General features: G+C 35.3%; 1 protein-coding gene across 6 annotated transcripts in view; it reads right to left on the minus strand.

The window, feature by feature from the left end:
* NIPBL (NIPBL cohesin loading factor) overlaps positions 1 to 14,075 on the minus strand; it is a 158,618-nt gene that overhangs the window by 54,635 nt on the left and 89,908 nt on the right. For all 6 annotated transcript variants that reach the window (XM_030968242.1, XM_030968238.1, XM_030968240.1 and 3 more), the window contains one exon: positions 1,617 to 3,137. In XM_030968242.1, coding sequence (XP_030824102.1) covers positions 1,617 to 3,137 — 1,521 coding nt within the window. The remainder of the gene's footprint in view (positions 1 to 1,616; positions 3,138 to 14,075) is intronic.

Consider the following 14,075-nt stretch of genomic DNA (forward strand, 5'->3'; position numbering starts at 1 on the left):
AAACTTTTACACATTACTAAAGCATTCTACATACATAACCACATATAATACAGACTACAATAAAAAAGTAATCCAGAAACACTTTTGGAAAGCATACATGCACTGCCTATTGTTCAGAAGACTTGTAACTGATTTTCTGCACATAAAAAAGTGTGAATTCAAAATCTATTCTACTGAGACTAGACCTCAGTTCCATCAGAAAGTTTTTAGCATTTTCTATCAAGGACATAAAGGTTTCATCTGAAAGCTTCAGATTAAACTGAGAACAAAGATACCATAATTTTATGGCTAACTCTAGATACCTATTATTAGAAATTCAAATTTTGCCTCTTTTGAACTTCAAAAAGGGACAGAGATAATGTTCTTATTCCCAAGACAAAGAGAAATCCCTAACAAGGAGGCTAATATTTTAGAAATATGTAAAATACATCACAAATTATTATTAAGGCTTTTTAGAGTTAATATAAACTGGTTAGTAGATAGAAAACAGGCATAGGACAAGAAATTAATGATACAGAAAACACCTCTTTACAAGTCCACATAAAATAGTCATACATTCATGAAGGTGATTTCTACATAATTTCTTACCAGATTAGCTATGTAAGAAAATGTTTTAATCTTGAATTCATTATACACCTGGAAATGGATTTATACATCATCCTCCATACAGTTGTAAACCTCTCCTCTGGCTTTTATCAGTCTATTTTAAGACACAACAACTCTATAAACATGACTATATAAGAAACTTAAATTCTTTAAATGTTAAATGTTAAAAAAAGGAAATCCAACCAGTTAGTAATACTGTTTTCATAGTGTGAAATGATCTACTTCAGTCTGAAACGAAAGAAGTCAAAGTGAAAGTACCAAGAAAAGATCTTATTTTTAAAAAGTGTTAAATCTGCAAAAGAGATAATCAGTTAAATATCAAACCTACAAGCTATTTTAAATTACTTCCTTTCCATATTACTAATTTCAAAATGCCAGCTAATTGTTCAGCTTTCTTCTTTCTGCATATAAAAGAAGTCTCCTACAGACCAAACGTTTTTCTAAGTTACTGTCACAAAGTCTCAAGTATGGAGCCTCCTCAACTGATTTGTGTCTACAGTGTTAAGGAGGTAGGTGGGACTCTGCAACTATGTTCTTACTACCACCATTTAAAACTATGCTTTGGAAAAACCCATTTAACTTCTAATTAAATATAAAAATAATTGTAGGGCTTGCATAGTTAGTATTTCCCATCATTCCAGCTACAATATTTACAGTAGTGGCAGTCCTTCATACAGACAGACCTAATCAGATAAAATTATTCACATGACAGTTACATTTCACCAGATAAATTACCATATAAAACTAATGCAGCTGAAGTACATCTCAAGACCACTAAAGTGTTGCCAGATTAAGTACTTGTACTGAAGTAGATAAATAATTTCAGGCACATTTCTAGCAAGATTTCTGATAATGACAAGTCCTTAGACTAGTTTCACTTTATTTCTCACCATATAAGCAAGCATATAAACTATCAAATGTTTGCATTTAATTTCTAACAGCAGAAGTAGAAAGTCTACAAGAACTCAAGTGTAAAAGACACAATGCAATTAATATTAAAACAATCTTACCTTTATTAGGTTTGGTTGACTTGTTCTTGTTAGGTTTAAAACAAGAGCCCCTTGATTTATCTTCTCTGTCCTTAATAAATTTCTGCACATCATCCAAAGAAAGCTTTTGAAGGACAACTACAGGCTTAGCTCCTTTATTTAGATCTTCAACTAGCCCAATCTTCTCTACTTTGTCCTTGTGTTCACCTCTAAATTCAGTTTTCCTTGACTCCTGAGTAATGTTGCCATCTTTATCACGTTTGATTTTTGGAATGACAAAATGTTTCAATGCGCCAGATCTTGCCCCCAACAAATAACTGGGAAACTCTGCTTTATTGTCACCGTGTGCTTTATTACTATCTACTTTACTCTTATTACCATCTGTCCTTCGTTCATCCTTGCTGTTTGGTGACTTGAAACCAGGTTTATCAGGTCTTGATTTGCTAGAATCCCCTTTACCTTCCTGTTTAATACGAGGGCTGTCAGGCCTTGATTTCTGATCCCCAGAAGAAAACCTTGAATCACCAGACTCATGCCTATATTTCCTTTCAAATTTCTCAGGTTTTGAACCATCAGGTTTAATACCATGCTTAGAATCATGTTCATTTTTGTTTGAGGATCTCAAATATTCAGGCCTTCTGATCTTGGATGGATCTCCTCTGTATCTCTCTGACTCCCCCCTGTCCTCAGATCTTTGTTTAAGGCTGTCATGGTCACGCCTTGGTGTATCAGAAACTGAGCGCCCATCAGGCCTCGGTTTTGTTGGATCAGGTCGACTTTCCGGTTTCATCCTTGAAGGATCAGATTTCACATCTAGTTTGTGCCTAGGTATTTCGATTTTCTTGTCTGACAAAGGTTTACTGGAGTCCCTCCTATTATCGTGTTTGTGTTTAGGTGTTTCAGGCCTCCCTTCACTCTTCTGTTTCGGTGTTTCAGGTCTGCCTTCACTCTTCTGTTTCGGTGTTTCTGGCCTTTGCCGTATTTCCTGTTTGCCATTATTTTGTTTTCCCTCATTTTGTTTCATCTCTATTTGCCTGCTCTCATTTTGTTTCAATTCTGTCTGTCTGTTCTCATTTTGTTTCATTTCCATTTGTCTGCTTTCATGTTTCACTTCTAACTGCTTGCTCTCATTGTATTTACTTTCCAACCGTCTGCTCTCATTTTGCTGGAATTCCATTTGTCTGTTTTCATTTTGCTGGATATCTGTCTTTTGACTTTCAAAGTCTGACTTTTTCCTAAATATTTCTGGATGGTTTTCAGGTTTAAATTTAAGAACTCCAACAGTGTCTTCTTGGGAAACACACATAAACCCGTCATTATACTGCTTAATTTCTTCAGGTTTTTTGATGATGTCCAAATCCTGAGTTACTGTTGCCTGAGAGTCTGCTCTTCCTGCTTGCTGCAGATCAATACTAACCATCAGTGCTGGCCGTGCCCCATTTCCTGCAGAACCTGTCTCCTGAGAAGCTGTTCTATTTCCTCCAGTAGCACCTCCAGCCTCTGGTGGCTTGTTTTCTTGTTTTCGCTTCTTTAGAGGCTTATCTGCAAGTTAAAAGAGAAAAAAACCCACAAATTATATATAAAAACTGATAAATGTTCAAGGAAGAATGTCCATTCCCTTCCATTCCCATAATGAATGCTCCACAGCATGGATGTACACACAAAACAAAATCCACTGAATTTAAAAGCAAGAATAGGACTTCTCTAACTAATACTTTTTCATGTATTCAGACTATCATTCATTGTCCGTTTCCCACAAATGCCAGCTAATCATTAAAAAAACCCTCCCTCAAAACATATGAAATCAAAGGTCCTGTGTAATTCCCAAGTGCACCACCTAATAAAGCAGCTGCAATACATAAGGACCAAAAAACCCCACCCCATTTAAAAAACTCCCAAACTCCTCAATTACACTTGAAGCAGAAATCTGAAAAGTCAAAGTCAAAGTTAAGGTGCAGCTCCACAACTAGTTTTTGAGGAATACTACTATAGAAGATATCTTCTGCAGATCCAACCTCTTTATTACACAAGTACTAAGCAAGGATCTGCAATGATTATGACAGAGGTTTTCCCCACTCGGTTCAGTGGATCAGCTGGACTTCACACATATTTTAGTCAGGGAACACACAAACAATGAACAAAACTGATAAAGTAATTATTCCACCCCTCCATGCTTCTCTTTGAAACAAAGCAGTAAACCAAGGGTTGGAGTCTCTACCTCAACATGTGCATATTAGGTGGGGGACCACTACACGCTTAAAAACTTGAGTAATTTTCCCTTTGCAATCATAATGCTTTTTATAGATGAAACACAAAGTATAGTGATAATTTTCTGTCAAGAACCTGACTCTGCAAGAAGCCTTTCAATTTACACTAAAAAACATTAGGAGCAGAATACAGAAAAATTAAGTCAACCACCTGTAATTTGTTAGAATTCATAGAAATGAGAAGCACATGGAAGTATCCAAAAGAGTATATTCTACCCATATAAAACTACAACCCATTTATATTACCAACACCGAACTCTAAACTAAAAATAATTTCTGCCATGCAAACTAGATGCTTTACCGGCCTAAGGCTTATATTCTCATTTCTCAACTACCACTGCATATTTTGCCGGAAAAAAATACTTTCTCTGTAATCAGGGAATATGATTGTAAGTCTAAGGAATTACTAAACATAGGTCTATTGCCAAAATGCCTAGACCACAAACGCAAAGCAAGAAAAATACTGTACTTTGTGCCTAGGTTTGTGGCACCTTATCACCAGATGCAATGAACCAGCTCTCCACTCAGAGCAGGTGAATGTACAGTAAGGAGGATGTAATCAAGAAATAGGGAAATAAATGTCAATGAAAAAATCCACAGAGTCCTCTGGGACTGTAAACCAGAATCACAACATATGAGTTCTAATTTCTTGTAAATTTTTAGAAGATTCTTATTTAGAAATACTTTGAAGGATCACTTCCAAAATTAAAATTAGGCACAACAACAAGCAATAACATGGTCAATTACAGTGATGTGAACAGGCTTTTTTCCCTATAATTTTCATCCTCAAATCTATTTGGATATCTCTAACTTTCTAAAACTCAAAAATTTTGTACAAGATTTAATGGTTGGAAGACAGTAAAGACAGATACAATAAACTCCATGCAGAAACTGATCAACTGCAAATAAAGAATTTTGCAAAGCTCAACAGAAGCCTTTAGGAAAGAATGCCAACTTTGTGATAGACATGTGAGGCAAAATAAATTTTCCAAATCAAAGATGCAGCTTTTTAACATGGAGATTTTTGCTTTTCCTGCGCTATAGCAACTGCTGGATTCACATGAGGACTTACATAGATGAATTTTTCTTCACTATGGATTAGAACAAATATACATACATCCACACACATCATTACCTTACTTCTCAATTAAAACCCTTTACATTTTAAAATCAAAATTCAGAAACTTGCATTCTTTTGAAAAGTTGGTAAGCCTTGTCATTTTAGTCCAGAAATGCCAGGCACACTGAAAAAGTCCTGAAAAGCTCTGATGGTGGATCTAACAGTAGTCTTTAAGATGTTACTATCATTCATTATCTGCCCCATTTCTTTGACTGAAGTTATCATCTGTATCAGAAGGGAACATGCATTCATATTTCCACAACTACTCTCTAATGCATCACCATAAGGCAGTAGTGAAGGTGGCCACCATTAACCTACTAGGCTGAATGATTCGGCTTTAAGCAAGAAAATGCTTTCCTCTCTTATGCCTACTATAGGAGCAGATGGCCATGAGCTGTGATGCCTTAGACAGCTGTAGCTGGATCAACCAAAACTCACCTTTCAGAGCCCTCATGCTGAAGGCACCAAGAACAAACAACCAAAACAATTCAAGTAGGGCCAATTTTCTTGCTTGGACTTCTGTAAGTGACCAGGTTCAACATGCTGCTGCTCTTCATCATCCAAAAGTCAAATTGTAAGTTGAGAACACGTAAGTAGATGATCACATCCCAACTTGATACACATATTCCCTCTAAATACATAGCTCTTCAGATGCACATTCTTCATTTATCTTGACATTAGAATATTGATGTTTTAGTAACTTGACATCTTGCCTGAGAAGAAAGGGGCTTCATAGCTTTATTTTCTTAGATGGCAAGGTGATTGCAGACAGAGTTACAGATCACTCAGATTTCTTCTTACTTCCAGTACATCTTGAAAGTGAGCCTCAAAACTTGACTCAATCCTTACAGCTTTGCCTCTATGAGAATTCTGGGTCTAGGACTAAAAAAGCTGTCCTAAGTATAAGAAAATATCCAGCTGAACTAGGGCAAAAAAGGTAGGATGAATATATAGTACCACTGCCTTCATAAAGCATAATGAAAAAACTCCATGGAATAAGTACAAAAACTTTTGAAGTTGAAATAATAGCTACAAAAATTTGAAAGCTGAAACATACCATTGGGTTCTGAGGGCTTAATAAAATCTTGAACTTACTTTCAGCTATATAAGAATTAGAAACAGTGAGATGAGAAGAGAGTAGTGAACCTCTAAAAACAGATGTCTTCAGATCTTCTCTTTTACAGTCGAATATATGCAAATTTGCATATAGCTTCTTCATTAAGTAGTGAGTCCCAAAATGAACAGATGAATTTTTACGATATCCATTGAAATATACTTCATATCCTTCAAGGCAACAGTAGGCAAACTTCATTCCACAGACAGTAGTATTTTGGAGGGGCGGGGGAAGAAATACTGGGATCTGGGACTTCACCAAAATATCAGACTAATGTCTTTCTTCGGAATCTTACAGACCTTGATCTGAATGAAGCTTGTTGCAGTTCCAAATATATTGGCTCGCAATCTCTTTAGTCCAATAAAGTGTGATCAGGATGTTTTTGCTTCCATCTTTGTAACAGTTTTCATAGTAAAAGGAGTATGTATTAAGTTATAGAAGAGTTTTCTGACTATATTAATGATTTGGTATATACTAGTTCGTTGTTTTCAGATTCTTTTCAAAACAATTATTCACTCCTCTGCCTTTCTCTGTGGTTGTAGATATACTCAAAATATACCTACATTTTTTCCAATTCCTTTAACAAATTTATGGTGGTTCGGAGAACAATTACTCTATGTATGAATCATTTTGACTTAGCAAATTCATAAGAATGTTCTCTTTACCTTGCAACATGCTCACTAAAAGGCAGTACCTTGGAACTCAAAGCAAGATCATAAACTACACCATACTAAAAAATAGTAGAGGTGTTCTATCAAATGAAATTATTCACCATGGCACAAGAAACAAAACATTACTGGAACCACAAGCTTGACATGGGAAAAAATTAGCTGGATTTCCAAGTGGTAATCTCCCACCAATCCTTTTATGAACAGTGTTCCTGGAGAGGAGGTTATGGTCTTCATCTTTGGAAATATCTGCGTATCAAAGTTATGAGTACTTTAAGATTTAGAATTTAATTAATTTGTTATTGTGGAACCTTTGTGCAAAGAACCACATTGCACTGAAATAACCACAGACATCATGAGATACATTTCTGCTGAAACTACAAGGCAATCGTGTTTGAAGACATTCATCCAGAAAACAGATATGCTTGGAAGCTGAGGAAGTGTTAGAAGCAGCAGGTGGATGAGGAGAGCTGTTATTATAAATGTATCTCTATTCCTTTACTCAACCTGGAATCTTTCCAAAGCAACAGTCAAGATACCATTAGCACCGAAACCCTCTATATTACTGCTTCCTTGCAAACCTGATGATTGCCTTAAATCACAGAATAAACTCCTTAAACAACTGAGTAAAATTGGATGATACTCAGTTCTAGAACTGCTTGGTCTATCATATTGAAAATGGGCCTTTTGTAAGTATCTATGAAAAGGTAACAAGTCTAAATAATAACCATGAGCATGGTTGCTAAGCTTCTTTTTAGCAGAATGGTAACACTTCCTTCTATTAATATTGTTTGGTACATAACAGATAAATTTTTGCTTCCTCATTTTACACCCTGCAAGGGACTCAGTGGAAGACTTCATATTCAAAATGGTTATACGTGAACGTTCTCCTCTTTGGGGACACAAAAAAGATTGATCCTCTTATGTTGAATTCTAGATAAACCATTTAAATGGTAATTGAAAGTATAAATTTTGTTTTTGTCTTTAAGAGTTTTACGTCTTGAAACCTGCAACTCTTCTAATCTCTCATATCAGAGATCACTAGGGCATGCTTCCACTCATTTGAAATAGCACTTATTTAATTATATCACAAGTTAACAAATTTAACTCAAATATTCTAGTCCTAAGATGTAATTACATATTGTCAAATCTCCTACATCAGAGACCAGACAGAGGCCAATTATAAGCTTATCTTATTTAAACTAGCAATCAAAATTAGAAATTTTCAACAAATGACACATAGCTAAATGTTCAAATAACAAACATGTCTACTGTCAACTGTTTCCTTTTCTTAGTTATTATTCACAGATTTCTTTGAAGCTAAGTGCCCTGTCCCCCCAGCTAACAGTGCTCTGTAGACCACAAGAATCTAATCTGTATACAAGGAATCTTTAAACTTACTTCAATGGTATCAATGGATGACCTATCAGTGGAGTTGGGACAAATATCCATTCTTTTCAGCACCTTCATGTATGCACAATCCATAAGAGTTTGCTCTCATCTGACTTCACCTTGAAGTCTTATGCCAAATGAAAAAAAGAAGTGAACAACCAACAGAACCCTTCCTTCAGCAGAAGAGATTTCCACGCTACTAGCTCTTCCCCTTGAAGGAGAGATACAGGCCATACAGGGCAAAGATTTTATTCTCACTACTTCCTCCTTTACAGAAGAAATCAAGAAAGTACAGTCATGAACCTCGTATAGGAAGCTTTATAGAATGGTACATAATTCCAAAAACCTCTGAAGAGACCAGAGGACTTTCAGTTGTTGCAGTTCAAAGAAACAGACTTGCAAGGCTCAGAACAGAAACACCTGCTACTCTTTAGTGACCAGTTAAAAGACTTTATCAAATTTCTGGTCATTGCCCAAAAAGGAAACCCCACCAGAACAATGTCTAAACTCTTTCAGTTTAAAACACAAAAAGGCTACAGCGAGCCCTGATATGCCTTAAGGTGTAGAAGACTTCATCAAAATTAAGATTAGAAAGTTTTGATCATTTTCTTAAATATAGCAATAATACAATCATCATAGTGTCTTATGAATTTTTCTACTTAAGGATGTCTAGTTGCTCACTATTCTCTGGCAATTATAGTAATACAAAAGAAATGCTACACCAGGAAATAACAAAAAAATTGAACTGCAGAAAAGTATAATCAAATATCTACATCTGTTTAGTGATTGGAAACTCTAACTTAAGCTCCGTGAATTTAATATTGCTTTCACAAACCATATGACTTTATTTATTCAGCATAAACACTAGGTTTTACCCATGTGATTTTGCACAAAACTACAGTTTTGTAAACTCAAAATATCTGAGCAAAACCTCAAGTACACTTAGTTTGAAATACCCAGAGTAGCGTTCCACAAGAAACATGCAACACACTAACATCAAAATGAAAACTCTTAAGCATCATGGTTAACATTATCCAATTAGATTTTCATTCATTGTTATAGACAGAAAACTTTAGAAATAATCAGTGACTTTCCCTTCTCACTTCCAGCTGTTGATTTTGTTCTGCCTGGTACTCAAAAATATCATCAATTAACTAGATTAACATTTATATTCCATGACAATGACAAAAAATATTGTGTCTTCTTAAGTTGATGTCAGCATGAACTTAGTGACCGTGAACTACAGAAATGCTGGGCTTAAGTTCTTAATAGGGTTTATTAACTACTCGTGCCATTTCTTTATCAAGATTTAAATCCATTATAAAGAAATGTCTGTCCCAGAATGTAAATTATTATTGGATTAATGTTATCATAAATCCTCTGATCCACAGGTACAATCAAGGGTATACATTACATGCAATTTATATTGAATTTTCTAGTCTTAGTTTACAGTGTAGGCAGAAACAAAGAAGGTTTCTTGCTAAACTGCTACAGTTTAGTTGTTTTCTACACCTTACAAGAGCAGTTTTCTGCACTACCATATGTAAAGCACAACCTGGTAAAAATAGAGGAGTTTTGATTTCATTCTACGTATGAGCCAAATAAAAATGCTATTAAATAGTATGATCTTACCTTTTTTTTTAAAGAAAAACATTTTTCATTTGTCAAGTATATTAATCTTTATAAAAACTGTGAAAGGAAGTAACTTTTCACAGATAGGTGTAAATATTGCAATATTTCATTGCAATTCCTCTAAGAGAACAGGAATCCTTTTTCCCCTTACTTTTCTTAAAACATGTCTGAACACACACAAACACAAAATCTGTCTTTTATAGGCCCTGGAGGCTGCAAAGCTGTGTTTTCTTGGAAGAGCTATATGAGGTGCCAGTTTCATCTATTACATCACACTACAAAATGCAGACTTAATGAAAGCTTGTATACACAAAACACATGATACCTAAGTCTCACATTCTGCTATACAGACACTCATTTCTCTTTCACACTCTATCTCTTCACCTTCTGGTATCAATGACTGTAATCTGCGAGATTACCATACAAATCACTACTTGTAGCTCCATTTTTAAGGCAATAAGCTCCCTACAAAATTTTTTTGGAAATGTATGCTAATATACTGGTTATAATTACATATTGTCACTTCATTAATTAACTACATAAAATTAGACATAAACAAACTATTCATTCTTAACAGTATTCTTCTATTAGTTTCCTCTTTAGGGAATTTTATGGGGGAGATGGGTAATGGGGAGAAAGGGAGAGTAGCTGGGTAAGAACTTAAAAGGTAAGAGAAAAAGGTTACTTACCTACAACTGTAGTTTTGAGAGTTTTGCTCCGGCAGATTCACACTCTTGGGATGTGTGTCTCTGCTGCTAAGGGCTTGGAACGAACCAAAAAAAGAAGAGCCCACAGCAGGCATCCAAATGCCCCCTAACTGATCCAATTATTGGAAATAAAGTTATTACAGCTTCACTTCTTCCTAATTCAAAGAATCCACAGTAAGATTCCAAAGAAGTGGGTAAAATGGATCCTCAGGGGTAAAATATACAGGGAAAGACACACATATACAAGTCGGTTTGTCTCATTAAAATTTTTTTCTAATGCTTTTAAGTTAAAAAAATATTAGCCTCCTAATGAAATGGTTAATGATTTGATTACTCTTTCACAAATGCCAGAAAACAAACTTCTGCCTTTTACAAGCAGAACTCCTCAATCTGTTAACACAGCTGTATTATACAAATGTATCTTTGAAGAAATCTAAAATTTAACTACACAGTCCTGTGTATGGAAGAGCTCAGATTAAAACATAGCAAATCTGAATAAAATAAAAAAGCTAAATCAATTTGCAAGAAAGTATCTGAAAGAGATGTGTTACTTCCTGGGATTTGATGCAATTTTCAAGGTTATCTTCCCTTTTCTGTGTTGCTAAAAGACTGCGAGCTCCTTTTAGCATCAGTCTGTTAAACATTTTTGTTTCACAGTATTTGGAGGTTTCAGAAAAGCATGAAAGATCTTGATGTATAAACTTTGTATCTGCAAATAAATTCTGTAACAGATCTAAATCTTGAAAAAGAAGAAGAACTTAATGTAATGTTCCAGGAAATGTTTAGTCTGGAAGGGATGGACTAACTTTGAATTACTTAACTACATATAAAAATAAGTAACTTGTACCTGAACAGTGGCAAAGCACAAGTTAATGCAAAGAACTGAGATTACCAAAATGAAATTTCTCCCTCAACATTCCTATCTCCCAAAAGAAAAAAAAGATGCCTGAGAACAACAGAAATTCCTAGGACAATCTTTAAAACTTAATAGGATTTCCTGTAGTTTCTTGGAGTAGTCAACTTCAGAATGTGAACAAAGCACAATATCAGTTAAGGGAACAAAACCGGTTCAGAATATAGACCCCTAGTTGTTTCAAAAGCCTTCAACTGCACCAAGTCGTGCAGGAAGTGTGACTACTGGCAGTAGTTAGAAGAGAAGGTGTGAATTAAGTTTCACTACCTTTCTGAAGAAATTATATCATCAAAATATCACAGTGTAACCAGAGCAGAGGACAGTTTACCAGTCAATTGTTATGGAAAAAGTCAATCCACTTCTCTAAAATCCCTTTTGAATCACTTTTTTTCCAACTCAGATAATGTAAGTCTTGACAAATAATAGCTATATCTATCTGTAATACTACAGATTCTTTCAAAAGAGAAGATATGAGCTAGTACTGATTAACATATTTTATCTGATGAGGGTATAGAGGTCATTGTGAGGGAAGCAATGGAAACTGAAGACCTGAGTTATGCCATGTTCCATGGACTATTTAGCAGTACTGAAGGTATTAAATATAAGAGATGTATTAAAATGCAACTTTTGGTGCCAAATGTCCAGATCTTCAAAATCTCCTTTCACTAACAGATACAGAAAAATTATTTGTTAAATTAATCAATAGAGAAATTTTCTTAAGGATAGAGTAGAAAGAGGAGACGAACTCCTGCCCTTCCACACAAAGAACAAGGATGAAACCAACTTGTTATTGTTAAACTGTGCACCTCTCTATTATGATATATGAAGAGGACACACTCCAAGAGCCAAGCAGCCAAAAAGAATAGAATTATAAAAACATAGCTACAAAAAGCTATGAGGAAGGAAGTCTGTATTATAAAATCACTCCTTACGCATATCTGATGCACAGTAGCTCAAATTTGTCAGATTTTGGATTAGTGATTTTTGCATTTAAGATTCCTTTTCATAAAGGAAAAGCATGAAAATCAGATTTCAGAAAGATTAGCTGCTTTTCAAAGAAGAAGGCGCAGATTCTGCAAACCCCTGTGTTAGTTCCTCTTCTGAAACTCAGACTGCTTCCCACTTTGAGAGACTTTGTTTGGTGGAAGCTAAATATTTTAACAGCTTTATTAGAAACAATGATTTCTTACAGAAAGTAATATAAGTACCACGAGGCTCCAATCCCCATTTATCACCAGTACCAAATATAATAAAAGGACCTCAGCATCCAAAAAAAAACCCTGGACCTCACCATTGCCTTAGACAAGCTGTATAATTTTTAGCAAGAACGTTCCCCCAAAATCTCTGCTGCTTTTCTGAAATAAACTCTTCCACACTACTGGTTATTAACCTCAGAAGAACACGTCCTATGCAACCAAACCCTTACTGTTAAAAAGAAAGCATTTGAAAATCTGTGATGGAGTATAGAACTGTGGAAATTTAATGTCTAACATAAAGGACAGAAGAGACCACTAATCTACTATCAAAACTGTTGAGTACCACTTTACTGAAAGTAATTTATGGAAACTGGTGTGAGTATACACAGAAAACACAGTACAGCTGTAAAATGCATTTCCATGCTTCTGTTACAAAAGCAGCAAAGATGCTTTCATGCATGTTTTAGTATGCGCTAGCATTTTGAGTAAGTTCTCTAAAGGGATGCTTGCTATTGTAAAGCATCAGCTGGCTCTATGCACTCCCACTCTAAATAGACTGAGCACTTGCTATCCACGCTCTCTTCCTGACATAATGTGATCTGAAGTTACAGTACATGTACAAAAAAGGCACAAATGCTAGGCTTTTGTATAAATACACTATGCAGCTTTGCAGAAATGAATTACATATTTAGAAGTTATTGAATATGTTTGTAGCAGACATCTTCCTATAGGAACAGTAGAGGATGCTTCCTCTTGCAGCCTCACAAAACCAAACCGCTCTAACTAGAACAATCCCAGAGTGTATCGGATTCTAGACATAGCATAAATTTAGAAGCAATGGCAAAAGCATTACCAAAAAAATAAGAACTATATATCTCCAAGGTAACATCTTCAGGAAATCTGTTCCAAGACTGCTAAAAATCTTTCTACTAAATACTATGCAGCTATGGCTGAAACCTCAAGAGCTAGAGTGAAAAAGTGAAAAGTGCTGCTGTCTATCATAGGGGCAACTTAGCACAAGTGAATAAATAGTGATAATCTGTCCCAGTATAGGACAGCAACCCTTGTACCTGATTTATAGGAATTGTAGGAGGTCAGGGAGATCTGAGACCTACCAGAGGATGCAAGTAAGGGAAACCATAAGGTCAGAATCTGTATTTAGGAAAATGCTTATTGACCAGATGTGAACAGGAAAGGTCACAGTCCATAAAAATCACTCCTTTCCCCAAAACAAACAAATCAAGGCTCTGACCATGGATGTGTAATTATCATAAACAAACTTTACAACTAATGGTCAACATTTTCTGAAAGCCAAAACAAAACAGAAAGTGCATTTTTAGTTTTGATCAAAGTGTTTGAAAGCTGCTGTGCATTTTTTCAGCTGCTTATCAGGCAAAACATGGTAGAGATTCTATTTTAAATGTGTGGACATAAATGTAGCTTTTGAACTACTAGGCCACAAACCACAAGT

The sequence above is a fragment of the Camarhynchus parvulus genome, chromosome Z (genome assembly GCF_901933205.1).
Source record: "Camarhynchus parvulus chromosome Z, STF_HiC, whole genome shotgun sequence".
Lineage (NCBI taxonomy): Eukaryota > Metazoa > Chordata > Aves > Passeriformes > Thraupidae > Camarhynchus > Camarhynchus parvulus.